Source organism: Poecilia formosa, unplaced genomic scaffold (assembly GCF_000485575.1).
Source record: "Poecilia formosa unplaced genomic scaffold, Poecilia_formosa-5.1.2 Scaffold15, whole genome shotgun sequence".
Taxonomy (NCBI): Eukaryota; Metazoa; Chordata; class Actinopteri; order Cyprinodontiformes; family Poeciliidae; genus Poecilia; species Poecilia formosa.
The window spans coordinates 1959908-1980826 of NW_006799954.1; the positions used below are offsets into that span (position 1 = coordinate 1959908).

The 20919-nt window shown below is 38.6% G+C and overlaps 1 protein-coding gene across 2 annotated transcripts; it reads right to left on the reverse strand.

Annotated features, from left to right (window-relative positions):
- Positions 1 to 3009: 3009 nt before the first annotated feature.
- Positions 3010 to 10168, reverse strand: agpat4 (1-acylglycerol-3-phosphate O-acyltransferase 4 (lysophosphatidic acid acyltransferase, delta)). Of its 2 annotated transcripts, none has more exons than XM_007546194.2 (9): positions 9867 to 10168; positions 8362 to 8543; positions 7711 to 7880; positions 7459 to 7620; positions 7174 to 7327; positions 6895 to 6997; positions 6722 to 6797; positions 4732 to 4930; positions 3010 to 3710 (listed from the first exon to the last, which is right to left on the reverse strand). In XM_007546194.2, the coding sequence occupies exons 2-9, from the start codon at positions 8537 to 8539 to the stop codon at positions 3619 to 3621; spliced, it is 1134 nt and encodes a 377-aa protein (XP_007546256.1). In that variant the 5' UTR covers positions 8540 to 8543; positions 9867 to 10168; the 3' UTR covers positions 3010 to 3618. The 2 variants fall into 2 exon arrangements, with proteins under 2 accessions (XP_007546256.1, XP_007546255.1); XM_007546193.2 differs by having other exon boundaries at positions 8362 to 8546.
- Positions 10169 to 20919: the final 10751 nt, after the last annotated feature.

The following is a 20919-nucleotide window of genomic DNA, read 5'->3' on the forward strand; positions in this document are numbered from 1 at the left end:
CCTCAGCGGTTTGTTAGAAAACATTAGTGAACGAACAACAAAAACACTCCTGCAGGTTAGGGACCAACATTGTGGGAAGGTTTAGGTCATTGTTGGGTTGTAAAGTAATATCCGATGCTTTGAAAACCTTAGAGGTTACAGAGCACCGTTCAATCTAGATCTGAAAATAAGAGCTGGCACAACTGCAAACCTGCAGCGACAAACACCTGATCCTACAGGCTTGGTAAGAACAGCATTAATCAGAAAAGTAGTTAGGAGGCTCACGGTAACACATTTCAGAGATTCTGTAGACGGCACAATTGATTATAAATCTGGAATTAATAGACCAGGAACAAAATAATCCATTAGAAGTATTATTTACAGTTTTCCACAAACTGCATCACATTGAAAAACTTTTTTTTTTTAGTCAGACCAAAATTGAACTTTCCACCCTACATGCAAGATGTGTGACTAAAAGCTGACACTGCACACCACCTTCAACGCAATATTTCTACCATGAGACATTGCATTAGCAGAATCATGGTGTGCTGAAATGATCTAGCGTAAAAGCGATGTCTATTCCCTCTGTCTCCTCTTTGGAGACATCCTTGCATTACACCTCAGTTCTTTTTCTTTTCCAGTCATGTCATTGTAATCTTGTGTAATCTTGTCACAGTTTTCTGTCTGCCCTTACTTTCTAAAAGGCTTCACCTGATGGACAGATGGCCTTTCATATGACGGAAAATTTTAGTGGAAAAAAAAAAAAACCCTCCCTTGTGATTGTTTTGTCAACTTCTTGCCATTATAGTGCAATGACTCCAAAACAAGCCTAAATCATCCCCCACACCTCTTCCTGACTTCAGTGGTTGAGGTGTTAGTACTGATATGCTTTGATTTAGCTCTGTGTATTATGACCAGACAGCTGAACACAGTCGCTTCAAATGCCTTGTGGTTTATCCAGTTTATGCAGGTTTGTAACTAAGCTGTACTCTATTTGGAGCAAAAAGACCATCTCCTAGCAACTCATCCAGAAAAACAATACATGTTCAGTCTTGATCTCAACTGTAACGTCTTAACTGAAAGTGACAGAGCTTTAGATCTGATCAAATATATCAAGTAAATGTGGCTTCTGCTTAATGTTTTGGTTACTACAAAAGAGTAAAAATGGAATCAGTTATTTGAACCTTGCATTATATTTTAGCTCAGTTTTATATATATATATATATGAATTGATTATGCATGTTTCAGTGAGGTCAGGATCTGATCAATTCCAGGCAACGTTCCAAAATTTTACCGCTCTACGGTCTTTGAAAGCCTTTATCGCTTTCCCTCATAAAACAGTGCCTTATGTCCTAGATCACCTCATTGTGCCTGAATTGTTGGAAGAAGTTGCTGTTTAAGGAAGTTTTTTTTGTGTGTGTGAGAAAGCGTCCATTGGATAGATTCTATCAGGATGCTTCACATTTGGCACAACAGGCTTTGAGGTCAAACCCACTTTTTCCACTTTAGACAAATGAGTTCCCAGATTCACCTAAGAATGACTCATCAAAAAAAAAAAAAAACCTTTGCACTGCCTGATTGAAGGTTGAATAAACGCAATTATGCAGCAAAGACAACAAGAAATGGTTCTGTGTCAGTTGGGGTGTAGTGAATATTCTGAACTCTTCTCTGTAATTTGGCCTCACTTTCAATTTTTTTTTAGATTTTTAGGCCACTTTGATGAAAAGCAATAACACCATCATCACAATCCGATATTTTTAAGCCCGTCTGACTCTCTTATAATAACTCAGTTGTTTAATATAGGGATTCAGATATTACCTGAAATTAAAGATCCGAACCACCACTCTGCAGCAAGTCCAGCTGAATTTAGGGCAATTTGACTAACTCCGGCTTCAAGAAGACAAATGAGTGATTCCTATTTTGGGACGTGTAGTTAAATATTAACAGTCAGTAATACAGATATCTGCACCTCTCACCCACAGGCAGCACCTGATTTACAGGAAAGGACCCGATTTACAGGAAAGTGGGAGGCACTTGAACTGAGATCTCACCAGTTACTGGAGGGCTTTCATGTTGCAAAAACCTGTAAGACAGCCACTTCCTCAAGACAAACGCCTGATTAGGAGAAATGACACCAGGATTCACTCCCACACCACCAGTTCAGCTCCTGCTTAGTGTTTTTCTAAGGCATGTCATCAGCTCTTCCCACCAGGACTTAATAACAATGTTTCAGAAATAAAAACTCTGGTGATTATCACTGTTGTCAAGCTGTAACAATCTCCAGACATGCCACTGCCCTTGCACTTTGGGAGTTGGCTGCAGCTATTACAAGAAAATAAAAGAATTAAAAAGAAAAAAAAAAAAAAAGTCACACCTTACTCTCCCTAAACCACAGACTGCATCTGACTCAACTCTTGTGCAATCCTGGACGCTTCTGTAAGCTCTAAGCAAACTGTCTAGTGTTTTAACCATAAACAAACCAATGCTAATGTGATGCTTATCTTAGCATGCAACAACTGCATTCAAAAATCACATTAATGAGTAAACATGGGTGTTTTATGTACTCTCAGTAGAAACACTGCAGTTAATGAAAACCAAGTGACGGCTGAATCAAGTCAATACAAGCCAATCGTACGAGAAAACCTGTCGGACGTCACACAGTAGTTGTGGGGCGGTTCACCTTCTGGCTGGATGGCAACTCCAACTATGCAGCCAGAGCTGTAATGAACTGGCTTTGATCAGAGAAGTCAAAAGTGCAGCTCAAGAGTGATTTTATGGCCCCCGAACACAGTTCAAGAATTAAATTAATTTGGCCCACCAGTACATGCATTTTAGTTACATTTTTACCAAGAAAAATGACAGGTCACAGCATACTCATGTTTTAGAATGTCCCAATCAAAGAACACATAACTTCCACTGAGAACCAGAAGTAAGGCTTTGATATATAAACTTTTTTTCATGCAAATTGTGCATTCCTGTCCTTTTTGTGTGTAGTCTACTGCATAAAATTCTAAGAAAACGCACAACTTGTAGTTTCAATAAAAATCAAGTCTTTATTAATATTTTTGAAATTCAATACGTCTTAAAATAAGGTCGAGCTGTGAAAAAGCTATACGAGCATCTACTGCACTTGCACGTTGAGTTTGACTCGTCTTTATCGTTTAGATTTAAATGTCAACTCAAAGCCTTCGGGGAGTGTTGTTGCCGTTGACTGATTTTACTGGAGCCAGGACAAAAAATAGAAATGAAGAGAGAAAAAGGCCCACAGATGCTGAACAAAACCTCCACAACAAACATTTAACATGTAAAATAGCATCACTATCTCAAAGTACAAATGCCACTTGATGTACACTTCAGTCGAAGAGGTAGTCTACATTTGGCTTATTGCAATTTCAAATTTCGGTTTCCTTTGTACTGTTAAAATATTTCCACTCAGATAAGTTAACCCACACCATGTTTCCGTTTCTGCAGCTTCCATTTTAGCTTCTGCAGCACAGCTTTAAGCCCGGCTGTGTTGTGCCATGAAACAGGTCTGTACTTGTTATACCAGTCAAGTTACTGTTCACCTAACATTTTTGCATCTGGCAGCTTCCAAGTCTGTGAATCTCCACAAAGCAGCCCGGAAGACAGCAGCAATCCTTAATTGTTGTTTAGAGCAGTAGCCTTAATCCCATAGTTTGAGCTTTTGTCAATCTCAGTCTGGCCAATCATCCAGCGCATTCCCATTGACACTGCAAGAGAAAAGAGCTTATTTATAATGCTACTGCATCTGGTCAGTGTCAGCAGATTTTGTAAAGAATATTTTTATTTCCACAGAAAATGCATTTTTAATGAATATTTCCAAAACTCTCCTTTGTCTGAAATTAGTTGTCACTTGTGTTAACACTGACATTTTTGTTGTAACAAGTCACATCATCAAATGTTTAATATTGTGTTGACATCTGAACGTTTGTCATTTTAATATCAACACTGGGAAGAGCATTCCCTTTATTGTGGAAAATGTCGTGAAGTAACATGCTTCTCATGAGCTCATGGCGTTACAGAAATAGTTTTTGGTTTACTCCTTATTCAGATGGACGACTGTGTAACTTTGTGAAATAAACACATGCCTGAATGTTGTTAAGAACATGCTCCTCATACAGGGACATCTATATTTTTACAAAAAATGGGAACTTACACTGGGGGATGTCAAATCTGCTGCTAGCAAAATGTTTGGACAGAAAAGAGCTGGTTAATTTGAGAAATTATTTACTACAGCCAAATTCTGAAAACATGCGTACAACTTAATTAGAAAATCTATATATATAATTTTAATGTGAAATCCAAATGTTATTTAAATTAAATACACAGAGTATATACCAAGTTATTTAAGTAAGTATGGCTGACATTAAATGAAAAAGCAGATTAAGCTTCCTAGAAAATTAGAAAATACTACTTAAGTTTAACAAAAACACCTTAAGTTCAGAAAGGCTAAGTTACACCCCATGCAATTGTGCGGAGGACTGACTGCTACAATTGGTCACCAGAGAGGCAAAAACTGAATGCTAAAGAAGCTGGCTCCTTTCAGGGTGTTGTGTCATAATACATCAATGGAAAGTTGAGTGGAAGGAAAATGTGTTGTAGAAAACGTCGTACAAGAATCAGGAAGTCTTGAGAGAATGTATTTATTTATTCTTTTAACTGAATGACTAAACCAAATGTTTGACAATTACCTAAGTTATTGAGATACTTATGGAAAGGTATGAAACCAACCTGCAGAGCACACAACCACAGCTGCGGCGATGGTGAGCACTGCCCCAGAGCTGAGCAGTTGGGCAATTAAGAGGCCGAGAGGGTAAAGGACCACACAGGACCAGAAGAGCCAGTTGATCAGGGACCACGGCCGACGTGGGGGGCTCACAATGGGGCCAGGGAAACGCCCCGTCTGTGCGTACTGCTCCTGAAAGCCGTCCTGTTCACACACAAACACAGCCCAACATGTGTTTATTCTTGGTAGAATAAACGACTTGTTTTTACAGGCGTGTTGCGTGTTGATGGGCCCGTCTTAGCACAAACCCTCCCCACCCCCGACCCATTGAAGCACACCAGTTTCACCACGTTTAGCTTTCTGACACAAGTAAAGAAAGGTATAGAGACTACCAGTGTTTATAGCAGTCAGGACTTCTATTGTCAACATACAGAGTCTCTATAGATGTAAAAAACATAGAACATTCGTTCTCCAGAAATGGTGTAATCATAAGCATCTTTGATCAATATTTCTGTGCGACAACCTGAAAGAGTAAAAGATGACTGAATTCACTGCACGACCTTACAGTCTTCAAAGCAAGATTTACTGTAGTTTACATTTCTAAATTCAGTAAATGAACATACCTTGCATGGACAGTACAAGTGGACACCTCCTTTATTGTAGCGTCTGGCATACGTAGAGGTCACTTGTTTATTTTGACAGTTTTTTTTTTTGCTGCACATAGACATTTAACAGACTTTCAAAGCTGTTTTGGTCAGAGGCCTAATTGCCAATGAGAGACAGCCAAACTGTAGATTTTGAGTTACATTACAGACCATCATGTTACAGCAGAAGTTATTGTTGTCGTCATCCGCTTTCTTACAATTAACCATTTGTTTCCCGAATGAAAGTTTTTTTTAATTTTTTTTATCTGAACTCATTCTACATTTTTGTGGTGAAAAACTTGATTTGCCTTTGATTGTTCTTGGTCTGTAACATCCTCCAGGGAGTATTCAGGGGTCAAAGAGAGGTCTTTGCTTTTATGACCTTCCTATGAAAAAGTTTGTGAGATATTTCGACTGAACCTCAATGACTCACGTTGACCGCCCTTTCTAAAAAGCTTTCCAGATGGAGAGGGAAAAAAATCCCAGGGGGGAAAAAAGCTTTTTTTTTTTTTTTTTTACAACTACTGCTATTTTAGATTTATCAACTGTTTTTCCACAATGATTGTCTGTTATATTAGTTATTGTTTAATAAGTTGGTCTTGTACAGGCAGTATGACTTTATTGCATCTGGAATCATTACACAAATAAGCACTTATATTTTTAAATGAACTCTAGCTTCTTAAATTCAAATGTATAACCTGTGATTTTTGTGTGTGTATAATCTATAAGATTCTGTATTGAAATGCCTTTCCTTTTGTCCGACTTTGAATCAACTGTGAACAGAACTGGAGGAGAACATCACTCAGACATTCATTTTATTTTAGAGCCTCACATCAGGCAATACAGCAGAATCACGGATGCCTCTTAGCGTCTTATATAAACTGAAATATCACAACCTGGTCCTCGTTTTGTTTAAATATTAATATCAATACTTAATATCTTATTATTTTTTACTTGAATCTTATGTGATGGATGCTCATTTACAACATGTGCAGGGATTTCCCCCCCAAAAAACTAGCATTCTGGAAAACGTGGGTGCATTTATGTCTTCATTGAAGTAAAATATTCCAATTGAATAAAGAAAAGAAATGGCTACTTTTGATGATAATTTGATCAATAATATTCTGATTCTATGACATTTGAGTCAATCCTTTGTTTAGGATCAAAACCGATAATGACAACAGCATGAAAGCATGAAAACAGGACAGGCTGACCTTTAACCTTCTTAGATAATAAACATATCTGATTCATTGGTTTATCTCCATATCCTATGTATATGAATATTACTTTCCAACTAAAGCTACATGTATTTTAGCCTACTTATGTCTTCTTTTTAATCCCCAACACTCACCTTTTCTTGGTAAAGTTTGTGTAGCCAGGCGGCACACTCCGCCTCATCTTCTGGAACGGACTCTAAAGGAATCCTCCTACATTAGACAGGAAGGAGACAGGCCACCAATCACCCAGACAGGAATCCTAAAGCTATAATCTTGCCCTGCACAGGCATACAACCTTTTGTCCTACCTGACATATAAATCTGCATGATATTTCTTTCCGTTGAGAATCCCAAGAAGAGTCGGTACTTCATTGTTCCTGAAGTTTAGTGTTGAATCGTAAATAGCTGCAGCTGCACCAGGAAAGCACAAAGCAGCGGTTCACTGGACGAGGTGACTCATTTGCACATTTATCTGGCTTTTCCCACATTCAAACAAAGCTTGCAGTATGGACATTTCTGATGACACCATGCAAAAAAAAAAAAAAAAAAAAAAGAAAGAAAAAAGAAAACTGTTGTCAGATACTCACCAGTCCCCCTGAGGTTTTGGACAGTTACATAAAATCCTTTGGTTCTGGGAAGAAGATGGTACTTGAGTTTAGGTAAACCCTTGCTTTCAGCTACTTGCATGCTGAACTGGTGTTTCTTTGGGGTAAAGCGTGTTCCTTCACAGTAAAGCAGGAACTTGTGGGAGAAAGAGAAAAAATGTTTTCAGGCATTTCCCAAACATTTCCTGATTGAAAGACATTACTGTGTCATCTTGATCTGGAAAAAAATAAATAAATAAATAATAGTCCCCCCAGACTGAGACCCACCCAGTAGTTTTCAGGGTAATCCCGCAGTTTCTGCAGGCTCTGAGCCACGGTTGTCCGGTCCTCCTCCCACTTCCTTTTGCAGAAAACTATCTCGAGGAAATACCACATCCAGCCAATCACTGGAACATAGGCCAGCTCCTTTTTGGCCAAAACTTTTGAACTCTGAAAGTTTAAAGCATAATATATTTTTTTTTAGGGTTGAACAGAGAACTTGAAACAAACTTTGGGGTTCTCAGCAGAATTTCATCTTACCCCAAGAACTCCAAATCTCTCACAAAAGGTCCAACCGCACAGAAAGTCTATCTCAAAACTGTGGTTGAGGATCACAACAGCATTCTCTTTTCCATAGAGTGGGTAGCTCTTTGGATCGGTGTAGAGCGTGCATTCTGTCCCAGACCACCACTCTAGGGCAGCTACCATCTCTAAAGTTTATAGGGACACAGTCACACAAACAGGCAAAAGTAAGTGTACCACTTAAGAAATATGATGGAGGGGGTTAAATATTAAATTTTAATTAAATGTAATGTTTAATTATGTATTCTACAGAAACATTTTGATGAGACTAACTGAGGAAGCCGATTTAGTTAACTGTTGGCATTTCATTTACGGTAAATGTCTTCACAATAAAGTTCTGCACAGAATTATTCATGCAAATCTTCCTGGACAGGATTTATGTATATTGTTATAACTTTCTTGATTTAATTCCAACATTGTCTTGTCAGTGTAGTTGCTTCTTAAAGCTACCTTAAACTTTTACAATAACATTTGTGCAACACTGCTTGGATTTTTTTTTTTGCTTGACTTGCTGCAACATCAGCTTCTTCCTCCAGAAGCAAAGCAAACAAAGGAACAACAGAAAACGCATTACAGTGTCATCTTTGTTGGAGAGAGGTCAGTACTTACGGCTTGCAATGCAGTAGGCCAGTCTGATGTTTATCTTGCGGGCCAGCTGCTTACTGACCAGCCACAGAGGTAAGGTGCAGATCTGTATCAGATTGACAATAAGTCCGCTCACCAGGAACACATAGCACATGATCAGGTGGCACAAAAATTGGGACTTTAAAAACTGCAGCAGCCCCATCCTTCTGCTAAAGAGAAAAAGTTTTAAACAAAAATAATTATGTAGCAACATATTTCCTTTTTTTTTGTTTTTTTAAAATCATACAAGACTATCAGCTGGTTCTCTGGGCCATCACTGCACACAATGCTTTGCAAAAGTATCAGAAGCACAGATTTCAATGTATTTCATTTCAATTTTTATGTGACAAACTCAAGATAATTCATTCTTCTGAAGTGCAAATATTTTTTTCTTTTTAATTTCCTTACAATTTATTTTCTTTACATCATAAAATACAGTGAAAATAACTGCTTTCAGAAATTATCAAGGCAATATTCAAAGCTAAATCAAAGTAAAACGTCAATCCGTCTACTTGAGGCGCTTCAGCTTCCAGCAGGATAAAGACCCACAGCATACAGCAACATCAGGGGTGTCAAACTCCAGTCCTCAAGGGCAACTATCCTGCAGTTTTTAGATGTGCCACAGGTACAAAACACTGAAATGAAATGGCTTAATTACCTCCTTCTTGTGCAGAAGCCTGCTAATGACCTAATTATCCTATTCAGGTGTGGTGCAACAGAGGCACATCTAAAAGTTGCAGGGCAGCGGCCCTGCAGGACTGGAGTTTGACACCTGTGGTTTAGATCACAGCATATTTATGGGTTAAAATGGCCCAGTCAAACTCTGGGCCTGAATCCAATTGGACTAATACAACTAATTTGACAAAGCTTGAGCTATTTGTGACCTTCCAACTGCAACTGCAGGGAAAGATATGGTTTTATAACGTACTGACATATGTGGGTTTAATGACGACACACTTCTCAAAGTTGCATTAAAGCAATACTTTGAAAAGTCATGTATCACTTTCCCTCCACTTTAGCAGTGCACTACTCTGTGTTGGTCTTTCACAACAATAACATACACTGAAGTTTGTAGGTGCAAAGTGACAAAATGCGAAAAAGTTCAATGAGTATGAAAAGTATCGCAAAGCGCCGTCTGCCGTTTTATTTCATAAAGAGTTTCTTTGAGCTTTGTTTAATGAATGAAGCATTTGAACTGAGCCGTGAACCAACAACCAATTGCAGAGCAAACATTTGCTCGGAAGAGAACACATGACTTGGAATGGAATGAGAAATTGTAACCGTGAACTCAACAGCTTTTGTGTGGTTTTGTAATTTCCTTAAGGAGAAAATTGTTTAAACACTTGCTATTATTATTGCCTGGACAGAGACCCAAGTTTAACAGCTGTTTCGGGTATGGTTTACGAAGCAACCTCTGTTTATACGATCACTTCAATATTCAATATCTCTGTCTGGGAAGAAAAAAAATTATAATTTGAAATGAACCTCACCTTCAGGTGAAACAAACAAATGCCCCTCTATCCTCCAGTAATCCTGCCTCGGAGACCTTCAACTCCCAAAAACAATATAAAAGAATCACTGAAGATCCATGTCACTGGGATTTTTCTGCTCTTCCTCTTCAGATTTATGTCATGATTACTTGACCGTGATGGGTTCATCACCTCACTGACTGGTGACTGATAACACTTCCCCACATGTGACGCCACACCCATTGAAAAGCCACGCCTGAATTGAAAACATAACGACGTCCGTACCCGTGTGCGTACGTGCGTGGTTGAGAACTCCGCCACTTTCCAGATCGCTTGGATTAAACAAAGATCGTCTATTTCTGTAACTGACGCGTATTTACTCCGGAAACCCGCAGTCGCCATGGTAACAACTATTGTAAAGAAAACAAAAATAACCCCTCTTTTTACATTTGACCCACCGACTGATTTTAATTATTATATTTTTAGGTAATTTTTAGTGTATTACATTTGATTAGTATTATAGTTCCATGTTTTTTTATGCAAAGTTCGCAATGTTTTCCGTTGCTGATGTATGTGTATTTGTCCGGAAAAAAATAACAGAGTGAGACTTCTGCAAATTTTCTTCCTCTTTGCTTTGACTCTATTCGCTCACAGGAACGGCACGAGTCGAAAAGCGAAGTGCAGGATATGCGCTTTTTAAAAATTATTTTCGTCAGTTTTGATTATTATTAAACCAAAGTGTTAATGAAATTATGATCAGTAAACGCCTGCTGAAGTATTCAAATAGTTTTGAATAGTTATGAAAATAACTTGGCAAAATTTTAGGTTCACAAACTGAAGATTTTACAAAAAAAAAAAGAAAGGTTTATGAAATGAAAAGTAAATTATATAGTCATCATTCACAGAAAAGAAAGGCAGTCTGATGCATCTTAACTTAAATTAAAATCATTTTATGTATTTTCCAGTTTCAGACACAAGGGGGAAATAAAGATGCATTAAACACATTTCCACCAACGCACGCACATTAAAGTTTTGTCTGCAAAAAGTATGATTCATTTGGATGTTATCTTCACTCCAAATCAAACAATATTTTGTAGGTTTTCTTTGTAACGCGAACCCGCCCGAATGGATTGTAATGGGTCTTGTATTTCATTTTGAGGGGAGCCTCACTGGGAAGTATTTCTAAACTCTCATTTTAAAGATCCCACATTGCCAAATAATGACTGCAGTGGTCCGAACGTACCGTGAAGCGGTTCAGGAAACTCTCCGTGTTCAAACAGCAAACCCAAATCTTGAAAGGGCTCAAAGGAATAATGTTTAAGCAGTGCAAAACGTTTTGTTACTGGTGTGATCGAGTGCAGCAATTTCACACTGTGAGAAGTGAGGGACATAATTAAAAACTGCCTCAGTTATCTGAAATTCCTTTTACTTCATGGTGTGGCCAAAGACAACATTAAAGGCTGACCTCTAGTAGTGAACACCCTTTTTTCTTTTCTCTCTCTTCTTTTTTTTTTTTTTTTTTTTTACAATTACTCATAGCAGACTTTTTATTTCAATTGTTTATGGACAGATCCCTATTTCCAAACTATAGTGCTTGTGATGGGACTTAAGTTTACATATCAGATTTAAATATTTCTGGAAAATCCAAGAAAATGAGGTCACAATTTGAGAAGTTTCCACTCTGACATGATTTGTGCCTTAATGAAGTGGATTCTAAAAAAATCTGTGTCTGTTTGTCTCACATCATGGGACAACTAAAACAAATATCAAAGACCTCAACCAAATATTTAAAAAGAGCTGTGTGACTACAAGTTCAGTTTATCCCTCGGATCCATTTCTAAACCGTCTGGTGGGACCGCAGTCACTGGTACAAACAACAGCACGCAAGTGCGAACACCTTGGGAATTGGAAGGGACGTTCTATTTCCTGGACGCAAAGTGCAAAGTAATTCCAGTACACCAGAAATGAGTCAGTTGAGGATTGTGGAGGAAATAGTTTTCAAACATACAGTAAAATAGCCAAATCCTTTTTTCCAAGTAAAAAAAAAAAATAAAAAAAAATAAAAGAGAAAAATTGCATGCAGACAAATACATTTTTGTTTCAAACCTCCCACTGAGCTGGAACAAAATTTTAACAAAATGTTGCAGCCACTTATTGCAGACATCATGATGTGGAGTGCTGTTGCAGGGGGATTCATTGAGGATGTCAGTCAGAAAAAAATATTAAGACCACCTGCCTTGTGGTGGTAATTACTTGCAGCCAAACAAATCCCTAACCATAAAGGCATTGCCTTCTCTCGCTGGCCCTGAAGGGATGTTGTGATATCTGGCATCAAGATGTTAAGGAGTCTTTTAAGATGTGATCAAGTGGACCAGACTTGTTTGTTCAACACATCCCAAAGATTGTGGAATGGATTGACATGTGGACAGATTTAGCAACTCAAGGTCAAGGGTTATTTCTGAAGCATTTCGCCTTGTGGAGGTGTGGATGATCACCAAGTAGGAAATAAATTTTCTATGAAATGTTGAACAATAACGGTTAAATAGGTGGAAATGTCCAAGTATCATTCACTTCTGTAGTTTGGCCCAAGTTGCCCCAGCACGGCATTGCCCACATCATCACACTACCCCTGCTGTGTCCCATAGTGCACCTTAGTGTCATGTGTTATGTCAATGCCAAATTTATTTATATAGCACTTTTAAAAACAGAACTGCACCAACCTTCTGTACAAAGACACGTAAAAACTTTAAAATCACTGAATAATGTGATGAAAAGAAAATACAACTAAAACATCACATCACAAAAGTTCAGTATCAAACCTCAACTGAATGCCAGTGAATAAAAAAAATAAGTTTTAAGAAGCGATTTAAAACAACCCAGCCTGTGGGCAGATCTAATCTGGAAAGGTACGAAGCACAGGTTTGAAGCACACAGCCACTCTTTTAATTTGAAGGGAAATGTGATTCATCAAACCAAACCACCTTCTTCCATTTCTCCATGGTCCAGTTCTGATGCTCACACACTCATTGTTCGTTCTGTCAGCGTGGACACCCTGACTGGTCTGCAGCTTTCTAACCCCATATGGAACAAACTGCAGTGAGCTGCGTATTCTGACATCTTTCTGTATAAACCAGTGACCTTCTTTCCAAGAGCAGGAAAATTCACACAGAGCAGTGTTGCACCTTTGTGCTGAGCTATGAGGCTTTTTATTTTAATTCGGTTATTATTGTGTCTAAATTTCATTATGCTACACTGTGCAGTGACAATAAAGGAATTTAATTTCACACTGTCTTCAGACCACTTGTGACAGCACTGACCACCGCAGACTGGAATGACATCACAAGAGGTGGAGCTGTGGAGATGCTCTGACCCAGTCGTTAAGCAATCACCGTTTGTCTCTTGTCAATCTCACCCAAATCCTTACACCTGCCCATTTTACCTGCTCCACACTTACTCTGGGAACATGACGTTCCCTTGCTGCCTCATATATCCCACATACAAAGAGTTTTATTTTGGTTCTGGTCTGCTCTGTATCCCTAACCCCAGAACCAAACGTGGAGAACCAGCATTCAGCTTCTGTGCACCACAAATCTGGAGCAAACTTCCAGAAAACTGCAAAACAGCTGAAACACTGAGAGCCTTTAAATCTAGATTAAAAGGCAACTCTAAGCAACACTTGCTTAGAGTTGCTTTTGAAACATAATCAATAAAACATCAATCAAAAACACCTTTAGAAAGTTGATAGATAGATTTTGATTGTAGTACACCTCTTAAAGTTACAGATGAGCATGTCTTTGAACAACCAGACAGGAAAGTATGACTGTTCTAGCAATAGCCTCCAACTGTACTATGAGAGATTGCTCCAAGCTACTCTTAATAACTCACAAACATGCAGAGCTTGTTTGTAATCAAAGCCACTGTAGGATATTTTCCAATGTCAAACGCCTAATATTTGGTGTTATTTCTTTGCTTGGATTATGTTAAGTCAAGAGTTTTGAGTCAAGAGTTTTGGAAAGCAAGGGTTTGCTGCAAAGTTTGTATGGCTGTGCATTTACGTTTACAGAATACTGTAATGATCTTTGTATGAATTTTATACCCTCACAAAAAGCTGAGCTTTCCACTTTACATTTCTGTGTTCTGTAAGTTTGCAAATTACTTCAAAAATGGCATATTCAATCCATTAGATTGAAGGTGGCTAAAGCACAAACTGTTCACCATGTTCCACAAAAAAAAAAAAAAAAAAAAAAAAAAACACACACTCGAGTGGAAACATTTCTCTTTACCGGGGCCAAGAAAGCGAGGGATAGTTTTCCTTACATTTTTCAGTGAGAAAAAGTAATTTGATCTCGGGTAACAGAACCTAAAGATGTGAAGCGGAGACACATCTCTACAAGATGTTTCCCTTTTCCAGGAACAGTCATTTTCCATTGAATGAGTAATGTTTCACAGTTAAATCTGCCCTTTGTGGGCCCCCTCTCAGTTCAGCAGGATACTAGATAACATATAAGAGTCAAGTCATAACTTTAAGAGCAGAGTTGAATGAATCCGTACCCCCCTCTTCTTATTTATTCACCAGTATTAAATCAAATAAAGAATGCGTGGACATTATTTTTAAAGTTTCCTTTTTTTTTTTATCAAACCCTAGGAGAAATGCAATAAGGCTGGACTGTAAACCAGAACAGTAAAATATCCACTTCAGTTTAATAAATCTCTGTGCAGTTACTTCTATAGCAACAGAACAACACTGGAGCAGCTTATTTGCGTATTTCTTATTACTTTAGTGGGAAGCATTATTTAGACTTTAAAACAAATCACTGGCTGCAGCTGACATTTTTTCAGTCATGAGGGTGACACAACTGGCCAAAGCAAACATCTTAGAGCCAGGACGAGCTACACTTTTGGCCTGGCAACACAAGGCTGATCTGGACGAAGACGCTATTCAAAAGATGTGCCAAGGATTAACTGAAATTGCAGCCTGAGTGTGATTTATAAGCCATTCTGCGTCATTTGACTGTGACACGCTCTGACAAATTAATATGCCTTCAGCCCTCTCCACTACTCTTTAAGGTAATGGTTCCATTAGCAGATGTTTTTCGACATTCACTCAGATGCCGCTGGTCCCTCGTGAGAAAGATATGTTTTATGCTCCTCATTATCGTAATGATGTGAACGTATCTGATTTGGTAAGTTGTGCTGCCTCACAACAGTTACAAAGCTGATTGAAAAAAAAAAAAAGTGCAAATGTGGAAGTAGAACAATGAACTCAAAACACATTTGAGTGAAAAGTTAAAGATTTTATTTGGTTAAATGATACAACCAGCTGCATGTCTTCCTCATACATCATAAAAACGCCAAGATCTAATTGCGAGAAGGCTGCTGCATTTGATCAAGGACTGCTCATTGACTACATGTTGGAATGCCATAAAATGAGATAATGCACTCAGATTTTCTAATCGTGTGCTCTTGAGCATTTGGACATATAGGAGAAAAGTGCAAATCAGAAAAAGTGACACCATAGCTCAGGCCCTAAACTTTATTTGACTCGGTGTGTACGTACTGAGGCAGTAATGAGATCCCAATGCTTGTTTCCTCAGATGCTGGACCTAGTAGCACCGATCATGAGAGTGACCATGGGCCCCAAAGACACATCTGACAGTCCGTAAAATGCTGGGAGGTTTTCTGGAGACACCTGTTCAACAGCTCTCAGGGGCCCATGCATAGGACTCTGTGCGAAGGCCAAAAACTATAGGCCTGTGTGAAGTTATTTGATGTAACGCCATCACAGAGGTGAATGAAACTCAAAACACTAAACGGTTATGCAATAATATGACCTTTTTCCAAACTTTCAGTCCAGCTTCATGAGACAGATGTGAGATTTGGAATTGAAACGCTTGACAAATCAGAAGGGATTTAGCATGAACTGACAAACTGAACTCTGAACACTGAACCAACAGGGACTCGCAAAAGTATTCATACCTCTTAAATTTATCCACGTTTTGGGATAATGTTTCGCTTCTTTTAATTTTTCCAAAACTTTTCCCTGGTTGATCTGCTGTCTTACTTGATCTTTGTGATGCCGTTTGTTCACTAACAAAACAGTTCTGCAGTCTTCACAGAACAGCTGCATTTATGCTGGGATAAAACTATACACAGTTTACAACTTGGCAACTTCTAAAGTCAGTTGATTGCCCCACGTTTTATTCAGGGGGATCAGAAAGAAGGTGTCTGAATGCGAATGCACACAAGGCTTATCACATTTTATTAAAAAAAGAAAAAAAGAAGGAATCTGTAATCCATGTATCATTTTCCTTCCTCTCAACAGCACTTTTTCCAGCCCATCCAATCCCTATAAATATACTGGAGTCTGTGCATGTGGAAAGGTTGAGCCAGTATGAACTATGAAGTTTCTTGCAATGCACTGTCCAATTTAAATCTGCTACCTGGAGAAGAGGGAGGTGGGAAGGATTGCTCTGAAACACACACTCATTGCATGCATGTTTAGCTTGTTGTGCTGCCTCTTGTGGCCAAATGCAGCTGAACAAGCACACACTGCTCATGCAGCTTGTTTTCTGCATTAACATTATTATAAAAATTACTTTAATATACATCATGGAGACAGTTTGGATGGTACAACTCATTTTGTTTCCTGCCAATTGCACTGTTAAAACAGCCCTAAATTTAAGCAATTTATTTGATTCGGATCAGAGTGTAGCATTTAACAATTCCCTATATTCTTAAATTAAAACTGAGTACAACAGACTGTTTAAATCTGAATTATATCAAAGTGTACATTTTACTGGGGTTGTCAAATGGGCCAAATGTAAACATGACAAGAGAAACCCTAGCAGAAATAACCATCTTCAAACAGCTTGCCATTAGTATTTTCATGAGGGGTTGTTCCATTACAGCAGCACGCAACAAGGCTGAAAAACTCATCAGAGATGTAAAAAGATATGGAATGATCACTTATTTCCACTGCTGCTGAATGAAGGGGAGTTAGCAGTCGTAGTCCCCCTCGTGAGGAGCAGATTAGACACAGGCTGCATCCTTCCTCTGCCCCTTTGTAAGCCAGTGAGCATATCACATAGTGGACACATATTACCTTCACATGCCAGAGAAAGTGCACATCAAAATCACTAACGCTTTGAAAAAATACTAAAAAGTTACAATGTTCAACAGTTGATCTTTAACTAAAACATGCTGCTCACTGTAACCTTCTGCAATTTTAAGACATTTTCATTTCTAAAACGTATCAGGTTTGGGACACAAGGAGGTTTAAATGATGTTGAACATGGCATGTTTGTTGGTCCTGGACAAAAACTACTGGAGTTTTTATGCAAAACTGCCACAGCAACACCCAGATTGGTGTTTATTAACATGAAAGAAAGGATTCATTTTGCCTTTTATTAATGTTAGTGTGGGATACTTCCATACAAACTTTGGGCCTTTTAGTGTAACTGAGAAATACTTAAAACACCTCATGCTAGCTGCCCTATTGTGGTGGATCACACCCATCCCTTTATTACCACAGTGTACCCTTCTTCTGATGGTTACTTCCTGCTGGATAACACACCATAAAACAAAGCTCCTTAAGCTGGTTTCTTGAACAAGACGATTGGTTCACCGAACCCTAGTGGTTTCCACAGCCATCAGCTTGCAGTCCAACAAACACTTTTGGATATGGAGGACTGGAGGATGTGTAGCCAACAATTTTTTTTTTTTGTTTGTTTTTTTTGATTTAGGAATTTTGTTTTAATTATGAGTAGAATTAAAATTAAAATAATAATAATACAAAAATGCTTTTAATATTAAATTATTTATTAGTCACCATCAATGTGGTCTAATTTCTGGTCGTTAACTCATTAAAGCTTCACCAGCTAACAGGCATTGTGACTAATCCTCACGGACTGCCTTGACCTCTCTGTTATTTCAGGTGCAGGTTGTGTGTAACGCAGTGTCTGGCCTCACGCCGAAGTGTTTACATTTGTCCAACCCTGTGACACTCTTCCATAAGCCTGTGGGACACAGCACATTTCGGCAGCCGTCATTGTGCAGAAAAAAAAAGAAAAAGAAAAATCCAGGTCAAATATGCAGGGGTATTTCAGAAGTCCTGTCACACTGTTGGATTTTGCACACATGAAAAAAAAATTGTTGGTACCCACAACAGTCTCTGAAATAATTTGAAATTGAAAACAGCAATAAATAAAAAAAATTTAAAAATTACTGAAAATTAACCCATGCTTTTGAATTGTGGTTTAACTGAATCGTTTAAAAAAAATTAACAAATGAATCAGGCCTGGACAAAAATGACAGTTGTTGCCCCTCTTTTTGAGATAAACACTGAAATCTATCAGTTTCTGTAACTGCCAATGAATGGCAGATCAGAATAGTCCAGTGTTTTGTTCTTAGCAATTTTTGGAGTGTTTTTAGCTGTTCTTTGAGCCATTATCCTGACAAAAGATTCATGACCTGCAACTTAGATCAAGCTTTCTGACACCAAGCATTCTCTCCAGAATGAGTTTTGAGATTTCATCGTACCCTGCACAGATTCAAGATTTGAGAAAGATGCAGCGAAGCAGCTCCAGAACATAACCTCGCTTGCTCCATGTTTCTCAGTAGGGAGGGACAATGTTATTTTCCTGATAAGCTTAATTTTTAAGTCTGTGAGCACAGGTCTGATGTACAATGCCAAAACAGCTCCAATTTTAATTTAATCGGTCCAAAGACATTCTCCAAGATCCTTCGTGGCTCGTCAAAATGCATTGTGGCAAATTTCAGTCTCCCTTTTCTTTGCTTTGCTTTCCTTCTTGGTCGACTCTCATTGATGTGGGAGGTTGGCTACAATCATGTGGACCTTAAACCTCTGAATAATAGGTACAACTGTAGTCACAGGAGCATCAAGCAGCTTAAGGATGGTCTTATAGCCTCTACTTTAAACATCCTTGTCTATAATTTTCTTTCTAATCTCCTTTGCTTCCTGTGATTCATGTCCAGTGTGGCACACGCCATGTTTCCAAACAGCTCAGTGACTTATCACACTTTAAATAAGCAGATTGACTAATTACAAGCTTGGAAGCACCTGTAATGCAAAATGACACTTCAAACTATTTTCAGTGTTTTCTAGGGGTACCATTATTTTTGGTCCAGGCCAATTTCATTTGTTTATTTTTATTTTTTTAATGATTCATTGTTCAGGAACATTTTACTTTTTCAGAAACTCTGAAGCTTCCTCAGACAGCACAGGTTCTCACATTAAGCCGTTACGTGGACAAGGTATAAAAAAAATTAAAAAAAATCCCAATACAAAAAGGGATTAATCTCACAGCAAGGAAGGAGGTCGAGGAAATTTGGATAATATTTATTCTCCAAAATATATGAGCTCTATATTTGATTTCGTGAATCAGATACATCTGAGTTTAAATATCCTTAGGCAACAATCTGGACCGTCTGGTTTTATTCTTAATGACGTTACTGCCAGGCAAAGGCTTCACAAGCTGATTTAATGTCACACAATTCTCCTGTGCTGCGGGACATCAACTCGCAGCCCAACACCTCTGGCTTTTGGGATCTGAGTGTGGCTCCAAAGCCTGGCAAAGCAAAGAAGCATAGATACTTTCCAAATGACGAGAGAAACTCCTGCCTTGGAATAAATGGCTTTCGTTATTTCAACTGACAGACTTACTTATTTCCCAGCACACTCGCCTCCAGCAGGACCTGAGATCCTTTGTTCAGGAACAATGTAAGTTTTCTTTTTAGAAAAAAAAAAGAAAAGAAAAAGAAAGAATAAAAACCACTTTGAAACTGTAGCATTTTTTTATGTGGTATTTTTCTCTCAATCCTCTTACTTTTGTCTGTGTACATTATGACTAATACACGTCAACAAAAAACTGGGCAAGGTTTAAGTTTTCAACTACGATGAGGTCTCTGTCAATGGAATCCACTTACCTTGTACTCTGAGAGCCATCTTTCTCTGACGCACTTTTGGACTTACTCCAACCAGTTTGCAGGAGGTTTTACGTTGTTTTATAATGCTCCCTGCTTGCTAAATCCTCATCTCAGCAAAAAATGCTGGTTTGCTGTGTTATGCATTGACATCCCCTGGCAGTGCTTTATGAACCACCAAGGAACGTGCTCTGGGCTTGAAACCAGCTGCCCCTGCCAGGGCCATACAGCGAGTCTTTGGTTTGTGCCACGTTGATGTTTCCAAGAACCTCAACTTAAATGTCTCTGACACAGCTACAAGAACAAAATTTGACTTAGGTTTTTTTTCCTTAATAATTTTTTCCCCTGTACTTACAAGCATGTTCTTAACCTTTCTACTCTATGTGAGGCACAACGAGGGAAAAATCACACGATCGGTTTGAAAGCTCAGTTATACGTGAAGTCTTAATCAGGGCAATGTCTACTTTCTGACTTACTTTTTCAATTGAAAAGGTCATCTTTTCTTCACCATTTGTCAGAAAATCCCAACGAGGGGAACACTTTTCGGGATATCTCACTCTAATCCCAAATATTGCTTTGGGGCTTCAGTCAAGGCATTTTTTTAATTACTGGTTTCCAGAAGTGGACTGGAAAATGGGGTCTACTGAGGATTTCCCTGGTGGGTTGGTGGTTTAGCCCATGGAGGAGCTGTTGTGCTCGTCCCGCAGTCACACAGCACGTTGTTGTTTTGCGGCGCCATGATGCCTCAAACTACAATGCCAGATCAAATGAATTCTCTTCCCCAGACAGATCACAGCATGCGGCTGGAGGTGTATCTACACTCCAGTAACTTGCCATCATCAGTGTGGAAATGTGTGTGTGATTGGGAATTACTGATTTCATTGTATCTTTGAGTGTCCTAATAAAGCACTATTTAAGTTGGATGTCATTTCATTTCATATGAACTGACAGGCCTAATTTTCCATAAAGTTATCAGGGATTCCTGGGTCACTTTTTCTCCCCAGTCCACTCCTGCTTTTTTTCAGACTCTCTGACTAAACTCAACTTCTGGTTCCTGTTGTTGATGCACTGACAGAGATTGTATGCCAGCAGGACCTATAGTGCTCGCCAGACAGCTATGAACCCGAGTTTT